This window comes from Coenobita brevimanus, chromosome 63 (assembly GCF_032717465.1).
Source record: "Coenobita brevimanus isolate Jiangsu-jjx chromosome 63, ASM3271746v2, whole genome shotgun sequence".
Lineage (NCBI taxonomy): Eukaryota > Metazoa > Arthropoda > Malacostraca > Decapoda > Coenobitidae > Coenobita > Coenobita brevimanus.
Window position 1 is genome coordinate 26427759 of NC_137016.1, and position 17702 is coordinate 26445460.

Below are 17702 nucleotides of genomic sequence, written 5' to 3' on the forward strand. Positions count from 1 at the left end.
TAAATGAATGTATAACTTATGGAGAAGCAGCAGCAAGAGGACACTGCAAAAAACTACATTAAAGGAGAGGCAATACAGATGTAAGGAAATTCAGTTTCTCAAATAGGGCAATTGATCAGTGGAATGCACTACCGAATAAAATAGTATGTGCTAAAAATATTAATAAATTTAGGGAAGAAAGCCAAACAGCCTTACTAACTACTTCCCTAGTTTCACTCACTCACTCACCAGCCACTTTCATTCACTCACCACCCACTCTCACCCACTCACCACTCTCACTCACCTATTCACCACTTACACTCACTCACTCATCATTCTCATTCACTTGCCACACACACACACACACACACACGTGGGAAACAAGTGGGGGTGGGGGTATTGTGGGGGGATGGGCAGGCTGCTGGCAGTGCACCAAGCAGGGGTGGGAGAGGGAGAAAAGTGGGGGCGAGGGAGGGTGGGGGAAGACAGAAGGAAACAAGGCCAGACAGCGCTACTGTCCGCCCCCCTAGTTTCACTCACTCATTCACTCACCTCTCTCTCTCTCACACACACACACACACACACACACACACACACACACACACACACACATGGGAGACAAGTGGGGATGGGGGAGAGTGATTGGATGGAGAGGGAGACAACCAGGGGTGAGGGAGGGCAGCAAGTCGGAGGGAGACAACCAGGGGTGAGGGAGGGCAGCAAGTCGGAGGGAGACATGCCTGGCAGTGCTGATTGTGGTGGGGGATGGAGGAGGGATTTGAAGGGGGGAGAAGGGGATGGAGAGAGGATGGGAGGACCAGAGAGCCTTGTTTCAGACCTAAGGAGAAGAGGAGAGTCGGACTGGAGAAGCAGGGTGTCAGACCAGCGAGATGATGGATAATCAGATTTTTTGGATCGTGGAACTGTTCCCCTGTTTCTTGTGTTCGGTTTAGCGAAGCACCAGTTATCGATGCGCCTGATGACGGGGTACGGGTGTATCCTTGGAAAGAGGCTTGGTGGAGGTGGATGATGCAATTGGATACAGACGGCGTGGACGGAATCAAACAAATAGAAACCTGATGACATCATTGTACACTTGGCAAAAATACGGGACAGACTGACTCTCGCCTTTGTGCCGTGGAGGGACTCTCTCCCCACCCTTTGGTGCCGAGATGAAATGGTGGCCAGTTCAAATGGTGGTGGGAAGACACTTGTGTGTATAGCCACTACTTGGCAGCCATGTAGCACCCCGATTTTGACGTGTATAGACATTATCCAACTGTTAGGGGTTAAGTAGGAACTAAGAAACACTAAAAATGCAAATCTTGAGATCCACTCCAGAATATCATAAAATCTCTCCAACATAGCACCTTGGATGATCCAGTGAACATCACAGAAGTACAGTAAGTCAGAGTACTGAACCTTTACTACCAGTAATAGCTGTTGAAATTGTCGATGATTTAAACCTCAAGATAACATCAATATAACAGCTTTCAGTACTACTTGCATTACCTCTTGTATTCCTGAAGCCTTAGCACACAGTGCCTCCAGATGAATAATACAGTGCAGCTAGACAGTTTTGTTTTAATATCCAGCTTCTTTCATGCACTTCTCAAGAAGTGCAAAGAAACCTTTCTTTTTGCCTACCGTGATTGGTGCACCATCCATAGCTGAAACTAGCTTTAAGAGATCTAAATTCTAGTCTTTTGAGCTGCTCAAGTAGTAATGCTGTACTCTTGAGAGGTACTAGCTGCACAAAGTCTTCCAAAATTTCAGACTCTGAATTGATATCTTGAACAGATAGCTACTGCAAGTTGTGCAGTGTCTTGAACAGATAGCTACTGCAAGTTGTGCAGTGTCTTGAACAGATAGCTACTGCAAGTTGTGCAGTGTCCTTTGTGTCAGTACTTCCATTGAGCAAAGCTGAAAATACTGGAATGCATAACAGCAGTCACTTAGTATTTGTTATAACTCAGCAGGCATTTCATCAACTTACAGTTCTCTCTGACAGACTGATAGAAAATAAGTTCTTTTTTTCTGGGCAAACAGTGTCTAACACGGTACTCAAACACTTCTTAATAAACACTCCCTCAGTGAATGGTTTTATATTTTCAGCCACTAGTGAGTTACTGGATAACTGGCATGTGTACTTCTCTCTGATTCTGCAATTTGTTTGGTAAATATTGAGGACTGTGCTTCCAAACTTGCTTTCATCTTTTGCAGTTTTGTTTTTCTTATCTGTCCAGTTAACTCACTGTGTTTTACTGAGTTATGTCTCATAGTGGTGCATCAAATTAACCGTATCGGGTCACAAATAGGTCTGTACGTCCAGTCTGAAAATTCAGATTTTTGACCAGAAACTCAAGGTTTGTAAATTAAAAAAAAATATATACAGTAATATTCATGCATAAGGAACTAATACGCATGTGTCTGCAAAATATTAGGGCTCTACTTACCATACAGGAGTTGTAATAAAGATGGGAAGTTGTGTAGCAAGTGGTGTGTGGTGTCACAGTTAAATGCAATTCTGTGTACCAGATGATAGATAAGCACTCCAACTAACCTCAGATCATAAATCTGTGTTATATTTTCTCAAGTGGATTGTCCACTATCCAGGAAATGAATAAATATTCTGAGAAATAATGATAACATTCATCAGCCTCCCACAACAATTTTGAGATCCGCTTAAATAGGCGAGTCATAGTCATGGCCAGGAGACCCGTACCAATAAAGCCACGATCGTGGCCAGGAGATATGAATTGGTTAAACTCCTTGACACCTGCAGATTCATGTCATATCAGGCCTTCTGGCTGGTGATTGTGTTCGACAAAGAAATGCATCTCTGTCCATATTTCTTGGAACACTTGACATTCCAACTCCAACTTCCAGCTTCATGTTGCCATTATGTGACTGAAAACATAAGGTGCAGAAATTAGGCATATTGTCAAAGCACACATTTATAGAGTACAAAAGAAAACAGTACAACGTGGCAAAGAACAACATAACAAACAACACACATAGGAACAACAACATAGTATATAAAACAACATAAATTGTAGCAAGTTGCTTATCCAAGCCTGCTGATGAACAATACTCACCTATCCTCACTAGTGACTGGTAACGGCCAGGTGACAGTATTGATATGGGGGGGGGGACAGCTTATTTAAATTATCATTTCTTGAGCAAAATTATCTATCTATCTATCTATCTATTGCCAGACGCCTCAATCCCGTTTGGGGTGGCCACAAACAAATCGCCTCCAAGTCGCCCTGTCCCCCGCCATTTCACTGCCTTGCTCCCAACTCACACCCCCCTCTCTCATATACCTCTCCACCCCATCCTTCCATCTCATCCTCGGCCTCCCCCTCCCTCTTCCCCCCTCCACCTCACTCACATACACTCTCTTCGTCAGTCTTTCACCCTCCATCCTCTCCACATGGCCAAACCACCTCAGTGTGTTCCTCATAACGCTTCCTATCACATCCACATCCACACCACAACGCTCCTTTATATCCTCATTCGTCAGCCTGTCTCTCCACGTGACTCCACAGGCTCCTCTTAAATAACTCATTTCCACTGTTCTCACTCTTGACTTGTGTCCTTCCAACAATGTCCAAGCTTCACTTCCGTACGTTAGAGTTGGTATCACAATACTGTCATGTAGTAACTTTTTCACTTCCATGCTCACTTCCTTGTTTCTTATCACTGCTTTCAAGGAACCAGCAACCTTTCTTCCCTGCTGTACCCTTTCAAGCACTTCACCCTCCATTCCTCCATCCTTACTCATCACTCTACCCAAATACTTAAACGGACTCACATTTTCCAATTCCTCACCATCCAACCTCGCTGTACATTCACTAACTTCACCTCTCTCAAAGACCATCACTTTACTCTTCCCTACATTCACCTTTAGGTTCCGTTTCTTACACACTCTCTCAAACTCATCCACCAAGCCTTGCAGCTCCCCTTCGTCTTCACTCAACAACACAGTATCATCTGCAAACAACAGTACAGGAGTTTCCAAACACCATCCTCTCTCACCAGGGTCACTCCAACATCCACTACCCTACCTTGTACCTCTTTTATTACCCCATCCATGTACAGATTGAACAACCATGGAGACATGACACATCCCTGTTTCAACCCAACTTTCAAAGAGAAAAAATTCACTTAGTTCACCATCCACACGCACTGCAGCCTTCGCACCATTGTACATACTCTTCACAGCATTCAACAACTTCCCATCTACTCCATATATTCTTAACACTTTCCACAATCCTTGTCTATCCACCCTGTCATATGCTTTCTCCAAATCCATGAAAGCCGCATACAACTTCTTTCCCTTCTCTAGAAACTTTTCCACTAAAGATCTAAGAATGAATATCTGATCTACACAACCTCTTCCCTTCCTAAAGCCTCCCTGTTCTTCTCCAACTAATTTCTCTGTTCTTTCTCTAACTCTATCTATAAGTATCCTACCATACACTTTTCCTATTATACTAAGAAGACAAATGCCCCTATGATTACCACACACTTCTTTTTCCCCTTTTCCTTTGTACAAGGGAATAATTATACCTGACTTCCAATCCTCCGGGACTCCTACCTTCCTCCCAGGCCAATCTGCACATCTTCCACATCCATTCTACTACTATCTCTCCCCCATGCTTCAGCATTTCACCACACACTCCATCAATTCCTGGGGCTTTCCCGATTTAACTTTCTTCATTGCTTCCACAACTTCTATCCAACTGATTTCTTCCTGTCTTCTCACCTCCCTCCTTCTCCCAGCCATTCCCCAGCCACTTATACTCGCATTACTTCCATCCTCTATGTTCAACAATTCCTTAAAGTGTTCTCTCCATCTGTTCACTTTTTCTCCCTTCTCCACTAGTAATCTACCATTTTTATCTTTCACTCCCCTGGTAACTTCACTTCCACCTTGTCTTACTCTTTTCACTTCTCTCCAGAACATTTTCTTACAGTCCCTCCACTTTACACTCAAATTCCTTCCAAATTCCTCATCCACTCTCTTCTTACTCTCTCTTACTAATCTTTTCACCTCTCTCTTCCTTTCCACATATAACTCCCTCTTCCGCCTCTCAACTTCTTCCACGCCCCTATTTCTCACCCATTCATTGTATGCTTTCTTCTTTTGTGCCACAGCCTGTTTCACCTCTTCAGTCCACCACGCTGTTCCTTGCACCCCCCTCCGCCTTCTCTTCCTTCCACACACCACATCACATGCTGCACACATTTCTTCTGTAAATATCTTACACACACCTTCCACGTCTCCCATCTGCTCCAATTCATATTTGCCCAATCGTTCCTCCACTTCTCTCTTATACTCTGCCTTTTTCTCATCCTCTTGTAACCTTTCCACTCTCCTTGCAACAACTCCTTCCTCTCGTCTTTCCCTTCTTCTATTCCTCCATCTCACTTGCATCCTAAGTCTGGCCACCACCAAGTAGTGGTCAGAAAGTCCACTCCCCCAACCTCTATACACTCTTGCATCCTTTACACATCTTCGCATCCTTTCATCCACACACACATAATCAATCATTGCCTTCCTTTCATTCAGTTCACCACCCACCCTTCTCATCACTCGCCATGTATACCTGTGGATCATTATCACACCAGCTTAAAGAAAGGCATTTCTTTTAAATAATATTTCACTCTCATCTTAACCCTTTAACCGCGGGTGTCATTCCAGAATGACAGTGACAGAACTGGACCAAACCGCGGGTGTCATTCTGGAATGATCGTGAATATTTTGAACACCGCGCGTTTTCCCGGCGCGCAAATATTCTCACGCAAGAGTAGCTGTCGAGTTCTTTCACGCCAGCCATCCCACACCTCCCTCCTCCAACCCCGAGGGGCCCCCCCCCACCCCTGCCCTGACCCGCGTCAGTCAGTATCTGTCGAGCTCTGTGCGTGATAATGGCGCTCCGTCCCGACTCATCGTCGCTCGCTTCCTCCTCTACAATGTTTAGTGCTAGTGTTCCCTTTACCTCTACACCGGTAAAAGAACTGCCGACGGCGAGGCAGAAGGGGTTGAGCACTCCTGAAATTAGAACTGAGCTGGACAAAACTGTAAGTACTACTCTTGATTGTGGCAGTGAAAGTGACACACTCACAGCAAGCAGTGGTGATTGGTGGTGAACCATTTTCCATTGATAGTGACAGTGATGAAAGTGATCGTGTTGATTCCCCCCCACCACCCCCAACTTACTCTGGGAAAGGAAAGGCTCCTATGGGCAAATCTGGTATTGCACGTGGGAAGGGAGTGAAGCGCAGGCTCACGTCTCCCACACCAGGCCCTAGTACGCATTTCCCATCAATTTCCCGTTCCCCTAGCCCTATTGCCCTCACATCATCATCATCATCATCTGTCGTGCCCTCTCCTCAGTCTACATCATCTGAGGAGTACGAATTACCAAAGCCTGCAAAGCGAGGGAAGGCAGGCCGTGCAGGCCGTGCAGGCAGGCCTAGAACAAAGGGGATGCGTGGCAGTTGGAGGGCAAAGCTGGGCGATAAGCGAGGTGATAAGCGGGGTAGAAAGGGTCAAGTTTCACCACGCACCAGGTCAGAAACCCCCCCGCCTGCCCCCCGCTCAGTTCCCTCACCCGCGCCACCCCCCCACTCACCGCCCCCGCACTCACCCCCCTCCCCGTTGCCTCCTGCCTCACCCACCTCCCGCTTGCCTCCTGCCTCACCTCCTGCCTCACCCATTGCCTCCACATCAGCTCCTTCTCACGGAGAAAGGAGTGGAATGCAACCTGCCCCTGCCACTGAACCACGCACAGGGCAAGTGGATGCATTTGTTTGGTCTGACGGTGGAGATTTCCAGCCACACAATCCACCGTTTGATATGACAAATGCTGGAATACAGCCTGCCTTCCCATGCAATGCAGGTGATGAGTTTGTTGATTACTTCCTGGCCTTCCTTGATGATGAAATTGTGCAGCATGTCAGCGATGAGACCAATAGGTATGCAGCTCAGTGTGCAGCAGAAGGGCTGGGACCTATTGGCTCACCAAAGCAAGTGTCGTGGTTGCCTGTCGGGATCAGAGAGCTGTATGTGTTTTTTGCACTAATGTTTCTGATGCCCCATATAAAGAGACATGAGTTGGAGGAGTACTGGCTCGTGGATGACATAACTACTATCCCTATATTCGGGAAGTATATGTCACGGGATCGGTTCCGACAGCTGCTAGGATACCTGCACTTCGCTGACAATGACAGCCCGTCCCAAACTGACCCTTTGTGGAAAGTGAGGGATTTTCTCAACAGGATTAGGGATCGATTTATGCGATTTTTCAGGCCTATGCAGAAAGTCGTCATAGACGAATCCCTGGTATTGTTCAGAGGACGTCTCAAATTCATGCAGTACATCCCCAGCAAACGCCACCACTTTGAGATAAAGTTCTTTGTGCTGTGTGACTGTGAGACGGGGTATATCCTTGATTTTGTCATTTACTCGGCTAGCACAATGGATGTGAACAGGAAAGACCCCCTTGGCTTCTCTGGCTCCGTTGTAAAAGTGCTGATGGAGAGGTATTTTGGTGGTAATCATGTGCTGTACACAGACAATTATTACGCAGCACCGAAACTCTCCAAATACCTTGCTGAACACGGCATTGGCACTGTTGGCACTGTACGGAGCTATAGGAAAAAGTGGCCTAGTTTCCCCGAAGCATCATCATCATCCAGGGGAGATGTTCACCTGAAGAAGTCAGACAAGCTTCTTGCGATCAGGTGGCATGACAAGAAGGTCGTGAATATGATCAGCACCATCCACAAGGGGGAATTGAAGAGAACTGGGAAGGTCAGCTACTGGACGGGAGAGCCAATCATGAAGCCTGATGCCGTCATTGATTATAATGTAAATATGAGACTTGTTGATAAGTCTGATATGATGATTGGCAAAATCGACTGTCTCAGGAGAAACAGCCGATGGTACAGGAAGGCTTGCCTGCACATGCTCGATATGTGCATGCTCAACGCCTTCATTCTCTACAAGACACAAGTCGGGGGCATAAGGCAACCATCACTGAGACAGTTTTCGAAGACTGTCGTGCAGCAGCTACTTGCACGATTTGGTCAGGTGACGGCATTGATCCCGAGGCGACACTCTGACACACAACCTGACCGTCTTGAGTGCCGCAATTACATGAGCCGGCACCAGCTTGTGAAATTGCCTCCTATAGCAGGCGGCAGGTTGTCACAGGGCCGCTGCAGAGTATGTTCTACCACCACACGTAGGCCTAGGACGAGAAAAATGAGCACACACCAGTGCCTTGAATGCTAAGTTGCTCTATGTGTAAGTCCGTGCTTTGCCGAGTACCACTCTCTGAGTAAATACTGAAAGTGATAGTGATATATAGTGATGCGACAGTGACGTGCTTTGCCAATAATTGTATAATGGATAATGTAGTAATAAGGGATATTTTGCCTGGAAAAAAAAGGAAATATTGGCCAGTATAATAAGTGATATTGTAATAAGAGAATCTGCGGCACTTGTGGAATTCTGCGGCACTTATGTAATTCTGTGATGCGCCAGTGACGCAATATAGTAATAAGTGCATTGTAAATATAATGTACATTGCCCATATTATATGTAAAATAATATTAGAAGTTAGAAAGAATGAAAAGATCGCATGAAACGTCAGTGAGCGGGTGCCGCTGCAGTGAAGTGAGGCGCAGCCGCAGTGAAGAGCGGGCGCAGCCGCAGGGAAGTGCCTTTTACCTACCTCAGTGAACACAGAGTGGGTGTTTATCGTATGTACAGTGTTCATATATGTTTATATTACTATTATGAGAGAGTGGTTGGCATTTGGTACTGGTGTGTGGGGCGTAAAATAGTTATTTCACACCCCTCACTTCTAACGGCTCTCCCCGTCCTGTGAAAGTCAACAAAGTCATGAAGCCTACATCAATGGAAAGCTGAAGGTTAGTACTTTCTAATGGTACCTTATTTTTTTCTCTAGCTTTATTCTGTGCAGAGTTATTAAGGTTTAAAGGTTTGTTTACATTTGGCTGAAACCCCCGCGGGAGAGGACAGTCAGACCAAAACAATACCCGCGGTTAAAGGGTTAAATGTCACGACCAACTTGCCTAGCCCCGGGCTCCTACGCTCCTTATGGGGCAACTTAGGATTGGATGATGGATGGATGGATACTAAATATATTGCTTTCATATTATTGTTTATTGCACAGGCCAGATTATCACATTAGACAATGTTTTTTGCACATCTGGCGGTGCTGGATCACAAAGCGCTGGGTGCAGCATGTCATAGCCTCTTAATCAGAGCTCAAGTCTGTTTGAAACTCACTTTTTTTTAACAAACGAACTCTAACGAGTGTTTGCCATAGTGATTAACACCCAGTAAGACATACCCGGTACTGATTTTTCACCTACTACAGTAATTGAAGAATGGGAATATTTTTAAGAATTTGTGGAGCATACTGGAGGGCTGGTCAGATAGGTTTAGGGGTCTTTTCAGGCCTGCAAGCCGTAGGTTGCTGAGCCCTTACTTAAATATTTGACAGTTTCACATTTAATTCTTTCTTTGTTTTTTCCATGAAGCAAGTAATTCTGAAAGTACAGGGTATTTAACTCGTACAATCCTGCCGTTGACATGGTGCTGACAGTAAAAAAAGTCTCAATCCCACCGACAGCAAAATTTGAGCCCTGTAGCATCTCAAATTGCTTCAGTCTAGCTAATTTTTGCTAAGGAGTACCTTAACGTATTGGCAACGCTGTGCCCAAGCACTTGTAGCACTGAGTTTGGGTCTGGATGGGTGGGTAACATCAGTTGTCCACTGTCTGTCATAGCGTCAGGATGTCGCAAGAAAGTGTTTGGGACTGGGTGGGTATAAAATTGCAAAAATACCTGGGATGGTACGGGTTAATTTGTTATGCAGTATACAGTATACAGTAAAGTTCCATCTTTATACAAAAAGAACAAAAAAGAAATTTTGCAAAAGTTTATCCATTGTTGCAAAGATAAAAAAAAAAAAAAAAAAAAAAGATGATCACTTTTTGTAGGAATTGTACAGTAATGCTGTAATCTTTGTTAATAAGGAATTTTCAGTAAGCATGGCAGTCTAATAAGCATTTCTCAATCCTGAATCCAATTTTTCTTGATCTAAAGGCCATTATCTCTGACCACTCTGATAGTGAGCTTGTTGACATCATATAAAGCCTTGAAAATTATCTTATTCCTACTCTGTCTTCTATAAAATCTGTCTCCTCACACATGTGGCACTTTCTGGTCGTCTTTTGGGTTGCAAGAACATCACAGTAATGGAGAGTGGTAATCGAAGTGCAGATATTGAATACTAGCAGAGTTCTGTGAATCGGACTTGCCAATGCCTCGAGAGAGGTGATCCCACTTTGTTGAAGGAAACAGGATTCAATAGCCACCTTTTTTTCTTTTTCTTTTTTTTTTTTTTCCTCCCCTCAATCAAGGCCACATTAAGTTAAAGTTCCTTTGTTACCCTTAAAGCATTTTTTTTGTCAGTGCTCCCAAGTTAACAGTACCACTGATGTAGGAGGTTGTGATGTCTTGAAACATATCCTTGACTAAAAAATGAACTGCCTGTAAGTTATGGTACTGTAATTAGTTGCAGTTATTGTAAATAGCTTTTCTTCATGCTACACATTAATGCAAGTATTGTGTTTGTCTATATTTAGATGGTTGCCAAGGGTCGTGATGCTTCGGAACTGTTCCCAGCAGTAGTGAAGAATGTGGTTAGTGCCAATCTGGAGGTGAAAAAGCTGGTCTACGTCTACCTAGTGCGCTATGCTGAGGAGCAACAGGATCTCGCACTTCTCTCCATCTCTACATTCCAGCGTGCTCTAAAGGTCTGATTTCACATTTCACATTTTGTTTGTTCTTTCATTTAGTTTCTTTCATCATCAACTTAACCCAGTTTCTCATTACTGTAAATTTAGTTGGTGAATCCAAAAACAGGAAAAAGGTAAGCAAATCCAAAACTGTCAGCCGAACGATTTAACTGAATTCAGGGATTTGGGTCCATGCTGTAGTAGTAGTAGTAGTAGTAGTTGTTCCCTAGACAGTCTGGCTGAACAGCCCTGAGTCCCTAAGGAAGGCCATAGCCAAGACCGAGATTTCCCACAGAGCTCTCAAGGAGTGTATGTTGTGTTGTTGGCATAGGTGATTGTGTGCAATGCAGTCTTCCATAATGTGCTTAATAGTATGGGATGCTGTGGTACATCCTGGACAGGCATCTGCGATGGAGTTATCCTGCCTCTTCTGATAACTTAAGAGGGCTGGATGATGCCCACATCTCAGCCTGGCCAGGTGGACCCTGTCCTCACGAGGGAGATAGGATCCAGAAGGGTGGATATCAGGAGGCTGTTCATGCAACTGTGTATTGTCTTTAAGTAACTGAATGGAGCGGTGAGTGATTTGAGTATGGATATGCTTCTGGAAGCTGGTCTGAGGCGGGCGAGCGGGGAGAGATGACAGTATTTGTGTATGATATCGTGTGCTGGGTGTTTTTTTGATGTTCTTTGGTGTGTGTGGATGTGCTGCCATGTAGTGTAGTGGATATTGTGGGTTTGTGGAGGCTGCAGCAAGAATTTGGGTGCCCCTCATGTCTAAGTGATCCTTGACTTTAAGGACTTTGGTTTCTTGATGTAGGTGGTCTGTGGTTGTAGTAGCCGTGCAGCCTGTGATTATTTTTAAGGCCTTATTCTGTATGGTCTGTAGAGTGTTGTAGTGTCTTTTAGTGAGGTTAGGAGCCCAAGCAGGACTTGCATAATTCATCACTGAATGTATGTACTGTTTGTATACTGTGGTGGTGGTTTCTTTGTTGTGTCTGAATGTTGCATGGGCAAGTGACCTCAAGGCATTGAGTCTTGGTGTTATTTTATTTTTAATGTTTGTGATGTGTTGTTTAAATGACATTGATGTATTGTATGTTATACCAAGGATTTTGGGTGTGTGTGTGTATGGTAGGAGAGTGTTGTTTATGGTGAGGTGTGGAATGTGACTATGTTCTGCTGATCAGTTTGTGAGAAGAGACACTGTAGATTTGGCTGGGGCTATTTTGAGCCAGTTTGTGGAGAACCATTCATGTAGTGTGTTGAGGTAAGGTTACAGGATGTGTGCATATGTGTTTGCATTTTGGTGTGTACATGTAAGTGTTATATCATCTGCATAGGAAGCTATGTGTATCCGTGGTGTGTGGGGTGTGTGTATGTCATGCAAATATAGGTTAAAGAGTGTAGTGGACAAAACAGATCCTTGGGGGATGCCTTTTTGAAGTTTCTGATGTTTGAAGACTGACCAGCAAATGTTACATGTGCGCAATTGCCTGCTAAGTAGTTTGCCAACCACCTTTTTGTGTTACTGTGCATGTTTGCATTGAGTATTTTGTTTGTGAGGTTGTGGCGGGGGATGGCATCAAAAGGTTTGCTGATGTCTGTTGTGACTTGGAATGTTCTGTGTTCTCTGTGATGGCCTAGCTGAATTCATTCCATCAAAAACTCTCTGTGTAAGGTCTGTAAGATGAGTGGTTATGGAGTGTAGTGGCCTAAAGCCATGTTGACATTGAGCTAGGGGGGTGTGAGGTGTAACTAGTTGTAGTAACAGTTGTTCAGTGACTTTATAGGGGGTGCAGAGGAGTGTGATGGGGTGATGTGAGAAAGGTAATGTGGGGTCTTTGTTGGGTTTAGAGATAGTGATGATAATGCCATGCTTCCAAATGTTGGGTATTATGTTGTGCGAGTAGCCGTAGTTTGATATGTTAGTGAGTGCTCGTATGCCTTGTGGTCCAAGGTGTTTAAGGTGAATGTTGCTTATGTTGTCTGGTCCACAGACAGATGAAAGCTTAAGGTTGCTTATGATGTGCTTCGTTTGGTTGTAAGTGAAAGGTGCGTAGCCTGGGTCTGTGGAGAACTGTCTCTTACGTCGATCATCGCGATGGGGGTTTAGATGGTTGACATGTGAAAAGTGATTGATAAGAGTGTTTGCTTGTTGTTTGTTTGAAGATATGGTGTCTGTTGTTGTGATGGCAGCATGTGATTGTGTAGTGTTGCTGTTGGAGAGTGTGATGCTGTTTAGTGTTTTGTAGAGTTTACTGGTGTTTGTTTTGTGTTTAAGTGTTTGGAAATAATTATTCCAGTTTAATGTTTGCTGTTCTGATATTTTATTGTTTATTTGAGTGTTGAGTTCTTGTATTTGTTGTACGGTGTGTGGTGTATGGGGTGTTGGAGAGTGTCGTAGTGTGTCCCATTGACTGATGAGGCCTTGAATTTCTGGTGTGAAGTTGGGATTCTCTCTCTTTCTGTTGTCTCTAGGGATGTGTCTTTTGTCTGCGTTTTGTATAATTGTATTGAAAGTGTGCATCTGTTGGTGTTGATGTTTGTGATGGGTGTACTGTTTAGTGTTTTGAAATGTTCTGTTTCAGTTGTGAAGGCCTCCCGGTTGGCTGTCTTATAATTATTGTATGTGTGTCTGTGGCCAGCTGGGGTGATCCTAGTTTTGGTAGTGATGATGACTGGGAGGTGATCAGATCCAGGGGTTTTGACCACTCTCCAGGATGTTGTGGGGGTGAGGTTTGGGGAGCACAAGGTGATGTCTGGGTCTGATGGGAGGAAGAGGGCTTGGTGTGGGATATGCATATGTTGATGGAGATTGTTCAGTATGAAAAGATGATCTGTTTGGGATTGTAGTACCAGCCCTCTGTCTGTGTCAGGGTTGTTGACATGCCAGGCCGACGACTTGGCATTGAAATAACCACCCAGGATGATGTTGGGTATGTTAGTGATGTGGTGTATTTGTGGAGAGTAATTGTGTGGTGCTGTGGGGGACGATTGGGGGGAAATGCATGTGTTGGCGATTGTTATGTGTGATTTGTTACCAGTGCATATTTTAATTGATTGTATTTCTGTTTTGGTGTTAAGTGGAGGGAGAAGTGACTTTGCATGTGCACTAGTATCTGCAAAGTTGATGGATTTGTGTACCAGGGTGATGAGTCCACCACCACCGCCGTCGGCCCGGTCTTGTCGAATGGTGGTGAAGTTCTGAAATGTTGGTGTTTTCTGTATTCTGGGTCCATGCTGTTGAGGAAGGTAGTGAGTGTGTCTGGGATGACTGCTGCAATTCTGAAGGCCTCTGAAAGTACAGGGCTGGGTTTAGTTACTGATTTAAGTTCTGTTATAGAAGAGTATATTGTTCTGGATGACTGGTTGAAGAGTATGATTGTAAATTTATATAAGGGGATGAATCATGCCTTGGAAAGAGAAAGTTAAAGAGGCATGAAAATTTTGGACCAGCTTCAGGAGATATATATATATATATATACAGTATATATATAAAATCAGTCCTTCCCTAATGTGGGTATTTGCTTCCACACCGACGTTGCGTTAGGCAAATATCACGTTACGGGGACTTGAAAACCCTTAATTCCTTCTGCACCCCTGCCCAAAGTCCACTTTTTCCCCCCCTGTGGTGCAAAATAATTTTCTACCCTCCAATTTAACCTCCTAAAAGCATTAATATGGTTATAAAAAATACATTAGTTAAGGAGGACTTTATTATTTATTGTACCTTATATAAGGAGAAGATCAGACGCACGTCACTGGAGATGAGGTAGAGAGGGAGAACACATGCTAAAACACGAGGCAAACTGAGGAGGATGGTGTGGGTAGTAGTGGGCTGAGTGGGGAACGTGGGAGGTGGGAGGGAAGTAGAGGGGTCCTGATTGGTCGGATGGCTGGGAGAGCGAGAAAGGTGAAGTGTGATTGGTGGGCAATGACGTCAAGTGCTGTGAGGCTGCTTCACGCACACCGCGTCACAGCCTGCCCGGTTCAAATTACCGTGTTACACTAACAGTGCCCACATTAGAATGTTTATTTCCATCCACAAAATCGTGCTGCGTTAGAGCAATATCGCGTTACAGCCAGTCACGTTAGAGGAGGACTGGCTGTATATGTACATACTGTATACTTTATATATATATATGTATGTACACTTTATATATATATATATATATATATATATATATATATCATACAGTAGACCCTAGTTATCTGTGGAATTTGCATCCACAGATTTAAGTTTCCACAGATCAAACATATTTTAATACTGTACTGTACACTGTAAATTAATTTGAAATTGGCGTGCAACATGCACTTCTTTTGTTGCTACAGTTAGCATAACCGCACCCACGGGCATTCCCACCACTCTGCCATCTTATTGTAAACACCAGTCGTCGTCGCGCTTCTCGTGTTTACAACTCTACTGTATTCTGTACTTTCATTGTGCGAGTGAAAAGTGGCTTCCAAGAAACAAGTAAAGGATAAGAGCATTTGTTCTATAGTAAGCCAAAGACAGAGTGTAAGTTGTTATCATTGGCAGAGAAGAGGGTCAGACTAAATTCACAACTTACCTACAGTGCCGCCACACATCTTGTCGCCTAACCACATTGGCACTGTAGGAACTGCACTACAATCTTCGTCGTCATCATACGGCAATCATCGTTATCCATACAGCAATCATCGTCATCCATACAGCAATCATCGTCATCCATACAGCAGTCGTCATCATTGTACGAAGGTTACGAAGAGAACACACAGCCTTTTGGTGAGTGCTAAAATGTATTTGTAATATTTTAAAGTATGTTTTTATTTTTTCAGGGATGTTCTTAGTTTATATGGAAATAATATGCCATTTTGTGATGATGAGTATCCGTGAAATTTCCCTTCCGCTGGGGTCTCTCGAATCTAACACCCGCAGATAACTAGGGTCAACTGTATATATATATACTGTATGTATATATATATATATATATATATATATATATATATATATACAGTACAATCCCAATTAACCGGGTGGCTTGGGGAATTTACCTTCCCGGTTACAGATTTTTCCCGTATATCTGATTTTCAAGTCAAACTAATACAAAGGCTATCACAGCAGTAAATACAGTTCAGGTACTCACCAGTCACATTAGGGGTTACACTAAGAGATTCCGCCTGAAAAACTGCCTTGTAAACACACACCATGGTCATAACGGACGTGCGTGCAATGTCTAGCAATTTGCAATACTGCAAATTGCACCAGTCCATTGTTTACCGAATTACTGTATTCATTATATGTACTGTACTCATAAAAATTGAAAAATAAAATAAAGAAATAAAAGCTTGAACATTTATTAGTGAACTGATGATGTGTTAAGACTGCACTGTAGAATTATCACAACACCTGTGCCCCCACGTGAGTTTGTTTACGTTTCCGACTGTTCTTCTTCTTCCCCACTTGACCTCCATCACTCCACCCCTCACCCGCCACTCAGCTGTTTTGCAGAAAATAAAATAAATGATGTATGTATGAAATGCAGGCATATTATTTATTTATTTTTCTTCCAACAAAGTAAACTTTCATTCTTATGAACATTTATATTCAGCCATTAGTGTTTTATAATGATCGCCTTTTTCAAGTCTGTTGCATATGTCCAGCTTCTGTTTCAAGGTAAGCACGATACGCTTACGTTTAGTTTGCACTTTAGGCGGTTTGGAGTGTACAAATTACCGTCTATCAGTGGAACACAATAGCAAGAGAGCTTGTTTACTGTCTGGTGGCAAAACGCAGACTGGTGATTTTTGGAGGGTGTGGAGGATGACTGAATTCAAGTAGGGGAAAGAGGGGGAGAGGAGGGGTGGTTAAGAGGATTTGCTAGGGATTTACATTAGCCGGAAATGCTTTCACCTCGCTTTGTCTGACTTCACCCAGCCTCGCATGACAAGATCAAACAGCGGTTTGGCGGTCCATTCAAATTGGCGCACAGTTATAACTTACTGACATTTTTACCAGCCCTTGAATTTTCCCGTTGTTCTGAGTATTCCGTTTGTCTGGATACCGGATAGCTGGGATTGTACTGTGTATATATATATATATATATATATATGGAGCCTCTGTGGTACAGTGGTAGAGTGTGCGTTTCATACACGGGCGAGCCAGGGTTCACGACCTGCCAGGGTAATAAACTTTGGGAGTGTTCACTCGGCCACGTACTGCATTGGCGGACACCAGTAGTGCTGTGGTTGAACCAGTGTCACTTACTATAAAGTAAGCTTGCACCCAGTTGGCTTGCACGGGCCGATTACACATGGTTCACAGACTACACACACATCCAAAGCCACTCCAACACTACAGTTACACTTACAAGCACTTCTCACCCTTCATACAATCTCTACCAGACAGCCTGAGCCACTTGGTAGAGATACATTGGCTGTATCGTCCAGACTTCGGTCGGGATAGGCCGGTCCTGCAGTGGACACTCAAATGTCGCTCCTAAGAAACAAACCTTTCAACATTGAAAAAACATATAAATAATGAATTTTATTTACCTTCAGTGCTTCGTAGGGTAGCCTTTACGCTTCTTCACGGACCTGAGGCGTCTTGGAAGTGAAAGGGCGAGGCTCCTGAGGTGCTGGAGGGGTATTTTGTCCCAGGAGTCACGAATGGCGGCTTCCAGCTTAGGCAGAGACCTCACGTCCTTCTCTGGGAGACTCTTCTTTACAAGGTACCAGAGGTTTTCAGTCGGGTTGAGGCCTGGGCTATTTCCTGGCCAGTCTTTCATGAATGATACCTCACAGTCATGAAGCCAATTGGTGACCGATTTGGCCTTGTGAGCAGGTGCACGATCCTGCTGAAACACTCGTGCACCTGTTAGCTCGAAGAAGTC

General features: G+C 44.0%; 1 protein-coding gene across 1 annotated transcript in view; it reads left to right on the top strand.

The window, feature by feature from the left end:
- Positions 1 to 17702, top strand: part of rb (adaptor related protein complex 3 subunit ruby) — a 539541-nt gene that overhangs the window by 98028 nt on the left and 423811 nt on the right. The window contains exon 5 of the mRNA XM_080276000.1: positions 10675 to 10845. Within this exon, the coding sequence (XP_080132126.1) occupies positions 10675 to 10845 (171 nt within the window). The remainder of the gene's footprint in view (positions 1 to 10674; positions 10846 to 17702) is intronic.